The sequence below is a fragment of the Silene latifolia genome, chromosome 6 (assembly GCF_048544455.1).
Source record: "Silene latifolia isolate original U9 population chromosome 6, ASM4854445v1, whole genome shotgun sequence".
Classification (NCBI taxonomy): domain Eukaryota; kingdom Viridiplantae; phylum Streptophyta; class Magnoliopsida; order Caryophyllales; family Caryophyllaceae; genus Silene; species Silene latifolia.
In genome coordinates, this window is record NC_133531.1 from 2,587,394 (window position 1) to 2,606,971 (window position 19,578).

Below are 19,578 nucleotides of genomic sequence, written 5' to 3' on the forward strand. Positions count from 1 at the left end.
ATAATTATCAACTTTTGTTATTTTTTTTTATGTGGATGGGCTTATCTTATGATTTCATACGGGTTATTGTAGATTATATTAGCTCATTTCAGACCAGTTTCAACTTTCAAATCTTTTAAACCTAGTATATTTCGCTCGGGTGTATTTTACTAGGTCTATCACAAGTAGGGCTGTTAATAAGATGAGACAGCTCGGGAGCAACTCGAAATCGGCTCAATCAAAGCTCAGTTCGTGCGAGCTCGGCTTGTGCTCAAGAACCTTGTGATCACAGAGATAATGGGACAATCATTTGGATAAGTTTACCTTTATTTCAAGCCGCAAAGGGACCCAAACAACAAGTTCAAAATAACAATTTTTGTTGATGAATGAGGACAAAGTATCTCTATAGTACAAGTTATAAGAAAGTGAGAACACACAAACATTTATATCATTTCTAAGCCAGTCTGTAAAGAACATACACCCATCTGTATTACTGCTAATTAAAACTCTTATTTGTGATGCAAATTATGTTGCCTAAGAAAGTAATCAACAAAGAACTCTTCCACTAAATTCAAATAATCAAAGACTTACTTATTTTATAGTTGAAATATGACAATATTAAGTAATGTGACTTTAGTGATTTGAATGTAGTGTCCGATCGAGTCAAGGAGAATGAACTTAAAACTTCGAATTTTTTCCGAAATTACTTTCATGCATTTTTTCTACTTTCACCTTCTAAATTCTTCTCGTCTCCTCCAACTAAAAATCCTTGTCACGCTACTGTACACTTGGGATGTGGCCCTTATTTTATTGCTTATAGACTTATAGTTAATCAACGTACTTTTTGACACAGTTTTCATTATACTTTATCTCAAAATAAACTTTATTTTTATTTAGTCGATTTTTTCTAATATGTACCTTTAGGCACACATTATGAAACTAATTAGAAAAATATAGTTTGTACATTTAATTTCTGATAATATATACTTAAAAATCTTTCTTTAATTAACTTCTTATCGTGTGCTTTAAGGACACACATTGAAAAAACCGTAATTTGGAAGCAGAAGTATGTAACAAAAAACATAAAAAAGAGACAGATTAAGACAAGAGTAGTTGCAAAATCCCATGTTCTTTCACCAAGTGAAGCTAAAATAGATTAAACAACTAAGTACAAGTCATTAAGATCTAATTGAATAATTAGCTAAACAGCTAATTGTTGATGTTGTTGATGAGAATTGGCATCATCTTCAACCAAATAAGAGTGAATTAGCTTCTTATTATTCACTGATTTACCCATAATTAACGACGAATTACAATCCGAAACGACGAGATTAAGAGGGGATTGAAGCAGCATCATTTCTCTTTGAAGGTAAGAACAATATGTGTGGAATGTATTTGGTGTCACATTTAAATTAAATCCCAAACCAAATAAGAAATCCACTTCTAAGAAATTCATCTCTGTTGTGCTTATTCCTCCTATTTTTGCATAATATGCATTGTTGTAATACCTGAAATTGTTATAACGGATGTAAGAAATATAAATAATTAACGTGAATAAATACAAGATTATGTAAAAATTTAATCAAATTAAAAGTAATTCACAAATTATACTAGAATAAAACGGTTTGAAACTGTTAGACGAGTATTTCCTATAAAAAAAAACTTGTTTATTATTACTATCAAGAAATTAGTGGTTTTATTATGAAAAGGGATTGCTGCCAATATAAGAACGTGTCACACAAGATTATGTAAAAAATTGAAAATGTTATAACAGATGTAAGAATATAAATATATAACGTGCATAAATACAAGATTATGTAAAAACTTAATCAAATTAAAAGAAATTCATAAATTATAGAATAAAACGGTGTCACACAGTGAGACCGTCTTTTTCTATAAGAAAACAACTCATTTATTGCTCTCAATAAATGCGTGATTTTAAGAAAATGGACCGTGTCACATAATAATTACTGAAAGTAATTATGAGAATAATTTGATGTAATTAAATAAGTTTTCACATAAATGTCATTATGATTAAGGGAATAATGAAAATTAAGGACTTCCCATGTGAAATGATCATGATTAATTGATTATGTTAATTATTTCAAATCATGTGCAAAGATATAGGAGAGTGAGTAGCTTTCAGGGTAGCTGTGCTTAGTTGGTCATCTATTGAACGTAATATAATTTGTTTAAAAAATTGATTTGATAAAGACTCCTACATTTACTTGTGCAACATTAAGCTCATAAAATGACACATGAACATTGACAATAATTGCAAAATTTGTCTACTCATTTTGTCAAATTACGTGAAATCGAGCTACTAAATATCTCAATGTTTCAATGATGTTTTAGCCTAATCGTTAAGACACGTGGACAATAGATTCCACGTTCAAATTCCCCTTCCTATATTATCTCGACGTGAAAGAGTTTTAGCCTAATCATTAAAACATGTCGACAATAGGTCTCAGATTTAGAGCCTCTATTTTATATTGTACCGAAATTGTGCATGAACTGCCTCCTTTTTTTAAAAAAGAAAGAAAAAAGAAAAATATAAATTGCAGTCATAATCTGATATTTATACTGTATGAAATTCTAGATAGAAATATCAATAGATTAAATCCACCCACCCATAAGTCAACCACTCAAGCCAATATTTTTATTTCACTAAAACTAAATAAAAATTCAAACAATTCCACTAATGACTAATCAATATGCAATATTTCTCTATAATTCCAATTAAAATCATACATAATCAATGAATTGAGCAACATTCATAAAACCCAACAATCAAAATTGCAAATATTGTACTAATAACCAAACAAATTATGAAATTATTAATAAAAACAACAATAAAACTCAATCCATTCAAGTCAATTTCATACGTTTGATTAAAATACAGCTCAGATATACGAAATATTGAACAAACGTATGAAACTGGCTTGAACAAAGCGAGTATATATAATCCAAGCCAATTTCATATGATTGATTAGAATACAATTCACCCATACATAATATTGAACAAACGTATGAAATTGGCTTGAACAGGTATATATAATTCGAGAGTAAATAGGAGAAAAAACTTACAAATCATCCATGAATTTAGCAGCAACAAGAACACTAGTAATCAACAAACGATGAACATTGAACGAATTAACGAGCAACAAAGGTTGTCGTTGCGTAAAACGATCAAGATAAACATATGAAACGACGAAACAACTAGGGCTACAATTTGCATACTTAAAAATCCTTTCTAAGTAAGATTGTATGGAAATTGTAGGAGGAGTTAACCCATGAAAGACTGATACTTTTTGATGATGAGGTTTAGATAGGGTTTGAATGTCGTTCGATTCCGCGACACGTTGAAGAAGAGAAGAAAGGAAGCTTATCATCTTTGGCATTGTGCTTGAGCTACTCTCAAGCTCTCCCATGGTGATGATATTTTTTTTCTCTTTTTTTTTGGTTGTGTTTTGGAATGTTATCGGAAGTGTCTTTCCTTCATGGGTTTTTATTTTGTAAGTATGAAAGTTAAGGACATACATATAGATGGATTGTGTGTATTGGTTAAATAAGGAAAGGGGTTAGGTTTTAAATGACCAAATTGCCCTTAGCTTGTTGGTTGAATAATTTTAGAAATATTTTGTTTTAAATGACTACTTCACTATCTATATATAAAGATTATATATGTATGAATAAATTTACTACTCATGTATTATGACGAAAGCGCGGTGAATCGGTGATATTTTGAAGAGTGGATTCTCTATCCCATATGAATATTTCGCACTGTGTATTATTGCCTTAATCTTTTGAGTTCTGACTCGTTATTATCTTGCGAGATTTACCTTTTTTTTTAATTCAACGACTAATAATGCTGATGTTCCAATAAAAAGATAATAAGACATAATATGGAACATAAAAGTGAAAAAAAGAATCTAAACTCGATACAGTGTTGATTAGAAGTATTTCATAACCATAGGTAGTTAGAATAATTATGTTTAAGAAACAAAAGACAAGTTTGTTTAAGTGCGACTTCTAAGATTTTTTGTTTCTTTCCAAAAGTTGAGACTCAAATTGTAACTACTTGTATAGTAAGATTAGAGCACTATATACTCACATCAACTAATTTTGGTTGGATACGGTGGCGATTTTGATTTCGAGTAGAAAGTCATTAGGGTGATTCAAAATTTATCTTATCTAAAATGTTAGGGAAAAAAAGCTAGATTAATGTATAAGCTTGTTCATGTCCTAGCTTATGCAAGCTGTAAAAGCGTGTGGATGGATTTGAAATACATTGCATGGAAAAAGCTAGAACTCTACTAATAATGTTACTATTTGGAGAATATATATTCCTTTAATTACCATATTATACTCTCCCAATTAAGCCCTAATACAAACAATAATGGGTAGGTTTCATTAATTACTTTTTATATGGTTTTATCTCATGTTGATTTCTATTAAAATGGTAGAATGATAATCATAAACCAGTAGCGAATCTTGAAGTAAATGATAAGCGATGCCGAGGTTAAAACTATTAACTTTGTGTATGAATTTTTTTTTTTTTTTTGGGTGACGAGGGGTTGAATATTACTTCCTCCATTCAACTCCACTCTACCATCTTTCCTTTTCCATCCATTCAACTCCACTCTACCTATTTCCTAAAAAAGAATGTCAAATGACCATTTTGTCCTCATACCCCATTACTTATTTACAATATTTACCACTCATACCCCACTACTTCTACATCAAACTCCACCATTTTTCACTCATACCCCACTTAATTACATTATACCTCATTATTTATACAATATTTTCCACCCAACCCCACCCTTCTTAATATTTGTGCAAAATACAAATAGGTAGAGTGGAGTTGAATGGAGGAAGTATTATATATTACTACTATTTTGGTACTATTTAAAAAATGTGGTGAATTAATCAATTATGACTTCACTAAATTAAAGGAATGACATGCCAAATAACGCAAATTCTTATTTTCAGACGAGTTATTTTCCGTTTGAAATAAGACGGACCAAATGTAATCATTTTACAATAAAATATTACTATTTTTTGATAAAATGTTACTATCATTTTTAGGGTAAAAAGTGACAATTTTAGTTATAACATTTTGTCATTAAATAATTACATTCTATTAAAAAATGGTGACATTTTCTGGTCTGAAAATAAGACCGTCTGAAATAAGACTTATTAGCCAAATAAATATTTGTGGAAAAAAAAAATGATTTTTTGTTGGATATTAATTTTTACTCGTATTATTCTCTTGCACCGACTTGTAGGACTAGCAAAACTTAATCCTCATTTCATGCAAGAATAAAAACATTTAAGTTAAGATTTTATACTCAAATGGTAAAAATGTAGAAAGATTACAACTTTACATGTGATCACATGTGGAAGTAATTGCAACCCAACTACAGGGATAGGGAATACCTATATACTTGTAAAGATCCCAATTGCATGTGGCAAGAATTTAATCTCCCTATTGCATCAATTAGGCATCATAACATAAAATGAGTTACACAGTGCATGCAGTAATTGGATTATACATCCGATGTACTACCACCAATTATTTAGTTTCTGAGCATTATAATAAAGTTTTTGAGTTTTGTTTTAAAAATTATGATTTTTACTATAAAGTTTCTAAGTTCATTCACTTAAACATTAAACTCAAAAAATTACAATAAAAGCTTAAAAACATTTCATATAAACTTAGTTAAATTTGAGTTTTGATAGAAAAAAAATTAAAATTTAACTTATAAACTTTAGAAAGCTCAGAAAAAATTGTCATTATGCTAAAAAAAAAATAAAGTTTGAGGTAATAAGTTCAAAAAAAATACACATTATGCTCAAAAACTATAAAGTTTGAGGTAATACATCCGATGTATGTTCCTTTTTCTCCATTACATGAGAAAGGTTGCAATAAACTTTCGATTTTTCTAACGTGTTCTCAATAATAATCAGTGTAGAATTTTAGACTATAACCGTAGATAAATTTTATGTCGACTGAGGTTTAAAATTATCAACTTATGCATACGTGCAATTAATTATTTGTGATTTTATGAGAGTTTTTAATTATCCCGTTAATTAAAATATAAATAATCTAATAATGTGCTAAACCTATGGGTTGAATTTAGATTTTGAGTGAGTTGCCATGTTATTAGAGAGTTGTGGAAAAGCTAGCAAAAGGAATAAAGTGTGTGTTGAACTGTGGATGAAGTTCTATTATCTACTGGAAAGCTAATTCTTTAAAAAAAAAACATTTGATACTAATCCCAAACCAAGAAACATTTTCTGACAATCACAGTAATGAATTATCATGGATTAATTATTAATTTAACAAAAAATATAGAATAAGATAGTATTATACCGTGAGCCGATCCATTTTTATCATATTTAAATGAGCTAATGAGCATATATATTAAGTAGTAATTAACTTCAAATCTCTACTTGACTTATTCTAAAATTACATAATAATATTATCAATATAATGTCCCAAAAACTTGGTTAATTAAGAAAAGGACATTTAACTAGAAGACAAAAATTAATGGTACTTTGAGTACACCAAAAACATCTGACTGCTCTATAAGACCGTTCTATCACAAACTCACTGTACACGTCCAAAACGAGAAAAAATGTTAAAAATAATTACTCGGTATTTATTTAATAAAAATTATATTTTGATAATCTGATTTTTATAAAGATAATAAATTTAGTTGAGTATGTTTGTTTTCACTCTAAAACTTAAATTACTATAGCTGTTTAATTTCGACTTATTGTTATCATTGAATCATCTTATGTACAGAGTATATGCAATAATTTGTGACAAAACAAAATAGGCTAAAACTTAAAAGTTCGAAAATGAAATCATAATCCCTTTACGATATACACTTTTTCAAATATCGAGTTGAAAATGACAATTGTATACAATGCACCAAAAAAATCATAAAAATATAAGTAGCCGTCCAAACATACAACTGTACATATATCATGAACAAATCACAAACTTTGATAATTTCTCGATTCATATTACTTGCTCAAAATGTGAGTTGTGAACGTGCATAACATGTAAATAACTAAGATTTGTGCATGTTTATATTTGCTTTCTACAGTTTTACGCGAGTGCAACGTATGTAACGTATATATGCTTGAATCAAATATTTGTTCCCACCGACAAAAATTTGTTACTTAAGCTTAGATGGCAAAAATTCTGCATGTTACGGTTTAAATCCCGTCGGTATTAAATTTGCCCTTGTGGCTCGTTTTATACCAAAAAAAATATATATGGCGGAACTTAACGCTTTTGAGTGTTGAAATTTTTGAAGTTATTTTCTTCTAGTTAGTTTACCGTAATACATTTGTTCGACCTTTAAAAATTTTCGACCTAAACTATAAATCTCATATCCGCCTATGTATCACATTTGGAGAAATTTTTATAAATTCCGACAAATTATTACCAATTTTTTTTGGCCGAGAGTAATATGAACACGGAAAAATAAAATTGACCATGTTAATTAGTGAGGAAATGACGAGTATATATTTTAACTCTTGGACAACACGGTCAAACTCAAAAATCGTAAATTTAAGGATACGGTCAAACATAACTTTGGCTCATTTACAAATTCTTACTTGTAATGGTCGCAAGTTATGAGTTATGACCGCATTCACAACCGATTTAAATAATGTTAAAAAAGAAAGGAGGTTGTAAGACGTCACAAGCAAAACTATAAACCAGTGAGACAATCCAACATTCATATTCAATAAAAACTCGTCGTAAAATCAATCTAACAAACGGAGTATAATTAAACTAACTCGTTGATTTCCCGGCAACATGCTGGGCAATCCATCCCAAACCATCATACAATCCGTCTCCAGTGAGCGCCGAGCAAGCTTACATTGCCAAGTCTATGAATCTTTTGCTACCAAATACAGAAGAGGCAATATGTAATGAAATCATCGGACAATGATGCACTCGAGTGCAAATTTTGCAAAATTTACGAAAGATAGGTCTAAAACATCATCAACAAAAAGTCTTACATAAAACGAATGCACATAATTTCTACTGTTCATATTGTATATACCTAAGCATTAACAAAAAAACCTTACAAGAAAAAATGTGAGCAGATGTCATAGCAGTACACATTAACAAATGGTATGCCTCGAAGAAAAATAGGTCTGTCAGAGACTCAGAGGTAAGCGCGGATTTCTTACCCGAGTTCATAAGTAGATAGAATGCAAGTTTGTAGATTGCAGGATTCGACATCAGCTTCAATAACCAGATACGGTTAGATATTGCAGAAGTGACTGGCTCGAGACTTGAATTAGACCCAAGCACAACTCCTCAAAACCCAAAACAGACATGCTCAGTTCATAGTTGGCTTAACCTTTGTTGAAACCCGATATTGACCAGATCAAAAATGACCCAACATCAGATCGGCTTAACTATGTAGCTGACAGTAACATGTCAGGGTCTTCGCTCTCGATTCCTTTATTTTCATTTTCAGTTTCAGATATGGAATCAGATATCACGCGTTTATCAGTGCTACCAACTATCGTGTCACCATATCCAGTTAGAAAAGAGCTATAATTTCCGTCCTGCAAGCAACCAATTTGAATCAACAATGCAACGAAATCCTCTTTGCTAGCTTGGTCAGCTTCTTGGTCACATAGCTCGAAAAAGGCATTTACATTAGAAAGCTTCGGCTTCCATTTAATACCACCTTCCGCTGTAACAGATTCTTTGAAACAAGCTAATGCTTCATTAATTCTCCCCTCTTTGATATGAGCTTCACCGAGAATCTCCCACGAGGATGCATTCGGCTTTCCGCCGGCTTCAGTCATGTGGTCAAAGAAACCCTTGACTTTCTCAAAAGGCTCTTCCTTGACATACCATCCCATTAGTAGGTTTCCGATTTTAGGGTCGAAAGAAGATTTCACAGGGAGCCATTCCTCATAAAGTTTCTCCGCTCCCTCAATGTCACCCGACCTCACAAGAGAAGATATGACAGAATGATAGCCCCAATTAGGAATGTTCGGAAAAACCGATTTATAAATGTTCCAAACGCGGTAAACCTCTCCTCGGTTTCCCAAACTTCCGTATAGACTTAAAAGATAATGGTATGGCATTCTGTCACGGTTCGTGATTCTTGTCTCGAGATTTCTCAGGCATTGTTCCGCTTTCTCAAGCTGCCCCAATTTAGCGTACATGGAAGCCATGGTGCTGAACGTCGTCCAATTGGGAATAATCCTAGGATCCAAGTCCATTTCTTGAAATACTTGCTCCATAGATTCAGGAGACCCTTGAGAACCACGAGCTGATAACCAAATATTATACGAGTAAGAATCGAGTGAGATTTTTTTTTGCTTCATTTCAGAAACAAGCTCCTCGACTTTATCTAATTCATCAAGTTTCATATAAAGGGTCATCATCACATTATACGGAAGTGGCGTAATACAGTAACCTTTATTTCTCATTTGCTCCATCAACGTCTCTGCTTTATCTCTTATTTTAGCCCCAACATATGCATTTAGGAGAGCCCCGTATAGTCGCATGTCCTTCAATGTATCCGGTACTCTTGTAAAATAATCTTCAGCACTTGGAATTCCATGAACTTTAGCAATTAAATCTACTTGGATAGCCGTATCACTGCTGGATATCTTAAACATTTCTATTCTGTTATGCATCCATTTATAGACCTACAACAACAACAACAACAACAACAAAATCATCAGAGCCTTAATCCCAAAAAAAATTGAGAATTTATATGATGTAAAGTAGCACAAACAGTTTGCTCTACTAGTAGATGCACTAAAGATTTTTTTCCCGATGTTTTCAAGTACCCTGAGTAGTTCAAGGCAGATCGCCAGTGACCGTATATGTTTAAGACATTCCAATATACTCCCTCTGTCCCGGCCAATTGTTGTCCTTTGATTTTGGCACAAATACCAAGGAAAGAGCATGGAGCCAATTACTAAATGACAAGTGGACTAAGTTGAGTGTAAATGATCAAATTGGTCATCAAGTTCATTCTTAAAATAGAAAGGACAACAATTGACTAAGACACCCAAATATGGAAAAGGACAACAAATGACCAGGACTGGGACAGAGGGAGTAGTAGATTAGTCGAGCAGCTGAACTAAGCACAAATTCTCAAATCTTAAAAATAGTAGTTACTCCAATTTGGTCATGAAACTGAACACAACATTGATTACACATCATCTCCTTAAGCCTTATCCATGGCAAACATCGAGAAATAGCACAACATCAGTAACCAACTAATCAAGATATACCGTGCTCGATTAAGATATGAATGTGCCTTGTCATGTATCACAACAAAACATTCCTCATAATTCCAGTTGGTCTCCTGTAAGAACGTTGTAGTCCGTACAACGACACATAACTATTAGGCTATTATGTCGTACCACAGTCTAATTTGAGAATTTGTGCATACCGTCTTATTTTAGAATTTGCGTATAAGTTCATAGCATCATTTCACTCCTCAACTTATTCCTTGACATCAAGAAGCTTACTCACAGAACCATATCACATACAAGATTCAAATACTCAATATGCATAAAGATCAAATTTTTTATATAAAAACACAAAAAATAACAGGAATTGTCAACTAATATGAAAAAGGGGGAGCAATAAGCTGAATATTCACCTTCTCCAACCAGAAAATTCCTCAATACTCCCCACGTCTCAATCATTTGTTTACCTTTATTATTCTTTGAAACCCGTATTTTAATCAAAACTAAACAAATAACTTAGGGGGTAAGGGGAGTGCTGGGAGCATTCACTAAGGATACTCAAACCAGATATCGTAGATAAGATAATACACTACATACTTTTTTGTGTATCAAAGGTAAACAAATGACTGGGATGGGGAACATTCACTCAGACGAGAATTTGTGTTTAACGAATGGTAAACAAATGATTGGCACGGGGAACATTCACTAAGGATACTCAAACTAAGGGTGTGTTTGGATAGCAAAAGTGAAGGGAAAGGGAGGGGAGGGGGAAGGAGGGAAGGGAAAGGGAGAGAAGGGAAGGGGAGGGGGAATTGAGTGTGGTTGTTCTGGTACAATTTCCTTCCAAATCTTGCCTATTGTGGTGAGATTTTGATTAGGCTTGGAGGAGGGAAATTGAATCCCTCCAAATCTCTCCCTCTCCATTTTCCCCACCCTCATCTGCTACCCAAGGGATTTTAAATCCCCTACTCTCCTTCCCTTTCTTTTCCCTCAAAATCTCTCAATTCAAGCACCCCTAAATATCATAGATAAGACAATACACTAGGCAGGAGTCACGTGAGCGATATAATACAGAGGGATTTCGGGATTTCAATCTGCAACCTATCATTCCAGTACCGTCTTAACCACTAGGCTAAGAAATCTTCGATATAAGATATTTATGACTATTCAGAGCGAAAAAGAGTAACTACACAATACAACAACAATAACAATAACAACAATTGCCCTAGTGTCTCCATGGCTCTCGCAAATTGCGGGATAAGAGGGGTCAGATATACGCAACCTTATCCTACATTAACAACACAAAAATAAAAGGCAATACCTCAAGAGCTTGCTTAAATTTGCCAAACTTTCTAAGTTCTTTAACAATCCTACAAAGTTCCCATTTAGAAAAAGTCTTGCCACCATTTTCACACTGATTTAAAACAGAAGAAACACCCAATTGTGGATCCTCCACTAGAGAAATCCTCTTAAAAATACTATTCCAATTAAGCATAGGTCTTTTCTCATAATCCCTTGTTTTAAAGTTTTGAACTTTTGATGTTGAGCAACTAATTGAAATTGAAGTGTTGGATTTGTGAGTTTTGGTTAAAGGAAATGATAGTATAGAAGGAGGTGACCCATGTGAGGAAATTAGGGAGTATGAGGAGGAGAATGGTGAAGTTAGGGGATTTGGTGATGTTGGTTTAAGGGTTGATTTTAGAATCATTTTTTGAACTTTGAGGAATGTGGTTTTGGGAAGGGTTTTAGGGAGAGGTTGTGTGTTTGTGTTAAGGTTGAGGGAAGAATGATGAGCTTAAAGTGCTTTTTTTGAGAGGGATGTGGAAGGTTGGGACTTGGGAGAAGAAGATAAGTTTAGGCGCATTGTTTTTTGGGATCAAATTGTCAATCGAATCGAATCAATGAATCAACTTAATGGAATTGAATCAATGAATCAACTTAATGGTGAAATGAATCAATCAATCAATCAATCAATCAACTGATTCAATCAATCAATCAATCAAATAATAATAAAAAGATTATATTATTATTATTATTATTATTATTATTATTATTATTATTATTATTATTATTATTAAATATTATTATAATATTATTGATTAATAATAATAATATATTAATATAATCTAATAAGATATATAAAAAATAAAATATTAATATAATAATAAATAAAGTAATAATAATAATAATATATTAGTAATATAAATGATAACATTATTAATAATAATATAATATATTAATAATAATTAATAAAAAACAAATAATATAATAATAACTTATTAACATAATAATATTAAATATAATAATAATAAATAATGAGTATATTAATATAATAACTTATTAACATAATAATATTAAATATAATAATAATAAATATGTGATTAATAATATTAATAATGAGTATATTAATAAAATAATAAATATTAAATAATAACTTATTAATATAATAATATTAAATATAATAATAATAATAATAATAATAATAATAAATATGTTATGAATAATATTAATATTAATAAATATATTAATAAAATAATAAATATAATAATAATAATAATAAATGTATTAAATATAAAAAAATAATATAAACAATACGAATTAATTATTAATAAATATAATAGTAATATAATAAATATAAATATAATAATAATAATAATAATAATAATAATAATAATAATAATAATAATAATAATAACAATAGTAAATACATTAATATAAAAATAATAATAAGAATATCAATAAGAATAATAATAGTAATGTTGAAATGAATCGAATCAATCGAATCAATGATCGAATCAATCGAATCAATCAATCAATTAAGTCGAATGAATCGAATCAATCGAATGAGTGAATCGAATCAATCAATCGATTAGAATCAAATTAAGTCAAAAGAAAAAGCAGGCTTAGTCATGTCTCCAACTTGGGTAGGACATGAATGTGGTTATATTGGTGGCCAATTGGTCTCCTAATTATCGGGATGAATTCTCATTTAAGACATGTATGCTCATACAACGGTAATAAGATTAAAAAAATACAATGGAAAAATAAACGATTCGTAGTTACTCTTTTATAGATAACTTTTTTTTATTTATTTTTGGACATTTTTCCATATTTTTTCATCGTCTCCCCTTCTTAGATTTTTTTTTTCTTTTTTTCTTATACTTCTTAAAAATTAATCAAATTTCCACCAAATTCAACAATATGCATTCCAAATTTACATACTAAAACGCGTACTTACGTCTTAAGGAAAACTAGCTGAAGTATTGAGACATGTTAGATATTAACTAGCTTAACTAATAAGCTAGTAACATAATTTTCGACAAAGTTCGAGTAATAGGTTATGGTCAGGGTTATGGCTTGAAGGTTTTCATGCTAGACCCGATAATAACGCAACCTAAATCGAACAAATCCAATTCGACACATCACGAACCCGTCTCGACTCACAACAATATGCTGATCTGACATAACCTAAACACGATACGATCCGACCTTATTGACCACCAACTAGCCGATTCCCACCTTTAGGAAGAAGTAGGCAACGAGTCACACCGCACCCCACATTAAAAACGACCAAGAATCTAATCAAATTCAATCATGGAACTAATTAAAAACGAATAAAGATTGATAAAAGTAAAAGACATCCTTTTTCCAAGTTATTTCCTTCCCCCTTCATCTTCTCCTTCTATTTCTCTCTCTATAACTAACTCTCCCTCTTCCCTTTCTCTCTCTTACACCTTCTCATTCTCATTCTCTCTCTATCTCTACCTCTACCTCTCCCTCTCTTCATCACTGGTAATCTCCCGTTTTCCGGTCATCCATTACCGTAGTTTTCTCTCTCCTCTTTCCGCCATGAATCCTGAGTAGTAAGCTCCTCGTTTTTCATAATTTTTAATCCGATTTTCGTTTATCATTGATTATTACTTTTCGTTGTTACTCGTTAATTTTAATTTCTACGATTGTTTTTTTATTCGTAATTCTGTTGTGTATGCGGTTTTTTGATTGATTGAGTTTTGTCGGTGATCGTGCGTTTGTTTGATTAATTAATTGATTGTGATAACTATATGTTTGATGCGATGTGAATTATGTGATTTGCGATCGTTCGGTCGAATTATGTAACGGCGGGATTAATTTTGCGTTTTGTGAGTTGGAATCATATGAACAATTGTGTAATTCGCGGTTTTTTTAGCGGATCTGTGAATTATGAGGTAGAGATGTGGCGAATTGTCGTATGAGGTAGAGTAAGTAATTCGGAGTAAGTCTTAAGGATCAGAAGCCGTGTTTCAGATTTAGGTCATGAAATTGTGATGAATTATGTGGTAGAGATGTCTGCATATTGTCGTGTAATTTGGAGTAATTCTTAAGAACAAGAAACTATCGTTTGGAGTCTAGGTTATGAAATTGTGATGAATTATAAGGTAGAGATGTTGTCGAATTGTCGTGTAAGGTAGACGAAGTAATTTAGAGTAATTTCTTAAGAATCAGAAGCTGTATTTTAGATTTTAAGTCATGAAAATGTGGTGAGTTAATGAGGTAAAGATTAAAGATGATGGCGAATTGTTGTATGAGGTAGGCAAAGTAATTTGGAGAAAGGTTTTATGAATTAGAAGCTGCCTTTTGGATTTTAGGTCATGAAATTGTGATGGATTATGAGGTTGAGATGTTGGCGAATAGTTGTATGAGGTAGTCAAAGTAATTTGGAGAAATTATTAATTATTGAGAATTAGAAGCTGTTTTGGGGATTTTAGGTCATGAAATTGTGATGAATTATGAGGTAGAGATGTCGACGAATTGTTGTATGAGGTAAACAAAGTAATTTGGAGTAGTTCTTAAGAATTAGAAGCTGTCATTTGGATTTTAGGTCATGAAATTGTGATGCATTTTGATTTGCTATGTAGATTATGAGGTAGCAATTATGGCAAATTTTTGTATGAGGTGGACTAAGTAATATCGAGTAACTCTTAAGAATCAGAAGTTGCCTTTCGGTGTTTAGGTCATGAAAGTGTGATGAATTATGAATCATGAATTATTATATGGGTTATGAGGTAGAGATGTTGGCGAATTGTTGTTGAGGCATATAAAGTAATATGGAATTATGGAATAACTATATAAAATTGGAAGTTGACTTTTGGATCTTAGGTCATGAATTTGTGATGTATTTGTTATATAGATTATGCGATAGAGAGGTTATCAAATTGTTGTATGAGGACTGAGGTAGACACAATAATTTGGAGTAATTTTTAAGTATAAGAAGCCATCTTTTGAATTTTAGGTCATCAAATTGGTGATGAATTATGAACTGTTATATAACTTATGAGACAGAAATGTTGGCAAATTGTTGTACGAGGTGGACAAAGTAATATGGAATAGCTATTGAGAAATAGCCTTTTGGATATTAGGTCATGAAATTGTGATGAATTTGGAATTCTAATTGTGTTTAGTTATTAAGTTTGATGTGATCAGATTTGCTTCTCGTATTTTGAGATGGTGTCATGCTATATTGGCCTTTTCGTAAATACTATGAATTAGGTTGAAGTTTGGTCAATTGGAGTGTGTTTGTGGAGTTATTCAGTTTGGAAAAAGTTAAGGTCTGAGCCGTCTGACGTCGTAGGCTTGTACGTGTTGAACTTTGCTCATTTGGTGCATGTTTGGTTAGACTTGCAATCTTGCATACACGGGGTCGAATTTTGTACCTTCAAGAAAGTATAGTTTCTCATGCATTAAGGAGCTCGGGATGTTTCTTATCATTCTAAACGGACTGTGCAATTATGTTATTTGCCACCCCTAGCTCTGTCTAATCAGCTCAAGTTGTGCGGCCATTATGATTTTTTTGTGGAGCTTCATTCAACAATGGTTGTTCTTATATTTCCTAGGTTCTTCAGTAAGTACCAAACAAGCCAAGTTCTTCCGTGTTAATAACTATATGAGATCTTATACGCTTTCAATGAGTTCTTCAATTTAGGTGTTGTGAAAAAAGACGAGGCGGACAAAAGCCCCTTACTTTGTCCTCCTTTGCTGTCACCTCAGCTTGTGCTAAGTAACTTGACTGTCCCGTAATGCAATTCAATCAGGACGTTCTATGTGTATTGACATTTAGATAATACAGTTTGTGCATGCTGTTAACAGTTCTTGCATCTCTGTTTATGTGATACATCTACTCATAGTGGGTGCTTTCTTTTGCAGTGACTACCTGTTCAAGCTTCTCCTTATTGGAGATTCGGGTGTTGGCAAATCGTGTCTTCTTCTGAGATTTGCGGTACGCCTTTATAATTGATTTACCAATTAGCGAATTAGCTCTCAGAGCATGTCTCTAAGCAGCTGTGAGTTATGGTGTGCTGTAATATTGTTTTCCAGCATACTTTCAAGTTTCAACTGGGTATACCTTAGATTTTTGCCTGTTCTAACTGTGTAACTGATGCAGGATGACTCATATTTGGAGAGTTACATTAGCACCATTGGAGTCGATTTCGTGAGTGTCTTCTATCCAATTATTTAGAAGCTGACAGAGCCTCTTTTTTTATCGGGTTGAGTCTTATATCTTATATTTCTTGTTGCAGAAAATCCGCACTGTTGAGCAAGATGGAAAGACTATCAAACTTCAAATTGTAAGATGATTCTTGTATTTGATCTTATTTGAATGCAGATTGCAGCCACCTTTTATACATAATCGACTTCTTGACTCGTACTTCTTGATTTCTCCTGCAACTGACATGCTTGCTTAAATTGCACTTCAGTGGGACACTGCTGGACAAGAGCGTTTTAGAACTATCACTAGCAGCTACTACCGTGGTGCACACGGCATCATTGTGAGTAATCCACTTTACTACTGATCCTTATTCGAGCTCCCTTTTTTCAGTTCATTTCAGAGTTGTTCTTCTTAAATCTGTAGCTCCTTTTTTTTAGTTGCTTACACAATTTTTGACTTTGGATTCTAGGTTGTTTATGATGTGACAGACATGGAGAGTTTCAACAATGTGAAACAGTGGCTTAATGAAATTGATCGTTACGCTAGTGACAATGTCAATAAACTTCTAGTTGGAAACAAGTGCGATCTTGCTGCCAATAGAGCTGTGCCATACGAGACTGCCAAGGTTATTGAGGCAGCTTTTATTTGCTTGATGTTTTTTTGCGGCGATGAGGGAAACACTGACTTTTTTCCGAACTTTGTGTTTAACACAGGCTTTTGCTGATGAAATTGGCATACCTTTTATGGAGACCAGTGCTAAGGACGCTACAAACGTAGAACAAGCTTTCATGGCTATGACTGGTTCTATTAAAAACAGGTACTGGATCAAGATTCTACAATGAAATAATCACTTAATTGAGTTTGTTTGCGGTATTAGCAAAAGATCGACTTTATGCTATTTTATGGCGACAGGGATTATTTGTACTGAATACGTATATAACTTCTAAGGTAAATAGGTAGGAAAATAGGATGAACGACTTCTTTAGCAATAGCCTATTATTTGATGGACAAAGGTTGAATTTCCTTGGGAATAAGTCAACTAACTGTCTAGCTTATATCCCCGCACATCCCGTATATATGATTCCTTCTGACTATGGCATTCAATTAAGCTTCAATTAAGCTAGTAGAGAAGGAAAGTTCGTATTGTACTTGCATATGAGATGAGTGAAAAACAAAAATAGAAAGTTGAAAAAATCAAAGAAATGGACCAATAAAAGAAAAAGTGGAAGAAATCGATGTTAAGGAGGGGCGAAATACTATTCTCTGACTTGTGGAAGCCAACTCTTGTGGAAAATAACAAGCGCTCGGACTTTGAAGTGGCCAACTCTTATACTCCCTCCATCCCAAAATGTATTGTCGTCAATATGACTTTGAATCTTTGATGGTCAAATAATGTCAACTTTGGTCTTTAGTTTCTCCAAATACTACTATATGTGGATTTTTAGTATTTGATGTTACTTGGAATATATAGTGTTTTTGTTTAATTTTTAAAAATGTATTTGTTCTTTTTGGATTTATTACACGTTTTTACCAACAACTTTCTTATATATTAATACTTGGTTCACTTTTAAGCTATTTTGGACCCTTAAGTTTTACTTCGGTTTTCAAAATCGTTTTAACCTTTATTCTCGATTTAAATTCTAAGTTTTTATAAAAGAAATCCGGACTTCGATTTTAAAACCTATAAGTTTACCTCGACTTTTGTATTATGTTTCACCCTCCTTGTGTTTTTCACTTTTCCTTTTCTGTACGATCGTCCATGGACGGTTCTAAAGGATGATTCATGTCAGTCGACCCCAAGTCATTTTGGGATTAAGGCTCTGATGATGTTGTTGTTGTTATATGTTATTATATGTGCAGTTAAAAATGTGAAAGTGTTCATGCTTGATTTAAAACAACTATTTTTTACTATCATTTCATAAAAAATTGTTACGGAGAACAATTTTAGGCTGATATCTTTTGACAGATAAAAATCAAACGAGGACAATTAAACTGAGCTAGAGGTAGTAACGATTAAACTCACTCATTTTGTTTACAAAATTGGTGATTCAATTGCAGGATGGCGAGTCAGCCAATGAACAATGCCAGGCCTCCAACAGTTCAGATCCGAGGTCAGCCTGTCCAACAGAAGAGTGGTTGCTGCTCTTCCTAGAAGATAATTTAACGGTTTCGTGATGATGCTACATTGTGGCACGTAAGCATTTGTTTTTGCTGCAATATTGTTTCAATTCAAAATTCTTCGACACAGCCTTTTTTAGGTACCCCGTGTCTAGTGGTTTGCATTTTGTTACATTTTCCTATTCTTTCTACTGTTAGATTCTTGTATAAAAATGACGATAACGAAAATTACTAGCATCAGACTTTTGGCTCATTATATTCTTAGTTAAGAGTTCAAAATATTACTGCCAATGAATGATTCATACTTCAAATATGTACGATGATTCTATTTGTTGAACTATTCCCGAAATCTGTTTTATTTTTTTGCCACTCAGAAGTATGAAGCTCCCGTGTATTTTTAACCATAGAATTTTTTCCACCCTGAAGAGCGGTGGAGCGATTTCTAATTTGGTGCCATGGAGTTGTGGTTGATTTAATGCGGTATACAAAATAAATAGTTAATTTTCGACTAAATTAGTGGCATTTTAACGTGGCTGATTTAACACCTTAATTTTTTTTTTTAAATAATCTAATAAAACTAGATTAATCCTCTAAGGTACGATCAACTTAGGTAAGTTGAAGTCACCGACTTTCAAACCTCCTTGAAAGAGTTGGACATGAATGTCCAATAGAAGCCATAAAGTCCGCAACTTTATTGGCTTCACGAAATTATCACTTCATCAAAGAACTGAAGATCTAATTGTTTGTTACTCTTATAT

At 32.4% G+C, this 19,578-nt stretch overlaps 3 protein-coding genes across 3 annotated transcripts; 1 reads left to right on the forward strand and 2 right to left on the reverse strand.

Annotated features, from left to right (window-relative positions):
• Positions 1–1,089: 1,089 nt before the first annotated feature.
• On the reverse strand, positions 1,090–3,495 carry LOC141658463 (cyclin-U4-1). The gene is made up of 2 exons (XM_074465409.1): positions 3,067–3,495; positions 1,090–1,487 (listed from the first exon to the last, which is right to left on the reverse strand). The coding sequence occupies exons 1-2, from the start codon at positions 3,408–3,410 to the stop codon at positions 1,181–1,183; spliced, it is 651 nt and encodes a 216-aa protein (XP_074321510.1). The 5' UTR covers positions 3,411–3,495; the 3' UTR covers positions 1,090–1,180.
• Positions 3,496–7,963: 4,468 nt separating this feature from the next.
• LOC141585954 (pentatricopeptide repeat-containing protein At1g02150-like) lies at positions 7,964–11,947 on the reverse strand. Its single transcript, XM_074407037.1, has 2 exons — positions 11,561–11,947; positions 7,964–9,684 (listed from the first exon to the last, which is right to left on the reverse strand). The coding sequence occupies exons 1-2, from the start codon at positions 11,945–11,947 to the stop codon at positions 8,431–8,433; spliced, it is 1,641 nt and encodes a 546-aa protein (XP_074263138.1). The 3' UTR covers positions 7,964–8,430.
• LOC141585955 (ras-related protein RABD2a-like) lies at positions 11,564–19,160 on the forward strand. The gene is made up of 9 exons (XM_074407038.1): positions 11,564–12,097; positions 13,147–14,102; positions 16,420–16,492; positions 16,658–16,705; positions 16,794–16,841; positions 16,971–17,042; positions 17,172–17,327; positions 17,416–17,519; positions 18,761–19,160. Exons 2-9 carry the CDS (start codon positions 14,089–14,091, stop codon positions 18,852–18,854), a joined length of 609 nt encoding a protein of 202 aa, XP_074263139.1. The 5' UTR covers positions 11,564–12,097; positions 13,147–14,088; the 3' UTR covers positions 18,855–19,160.
• The last annotated feature ends 418 nt before the right edge of the window (positions 19,161–19,578 follow it).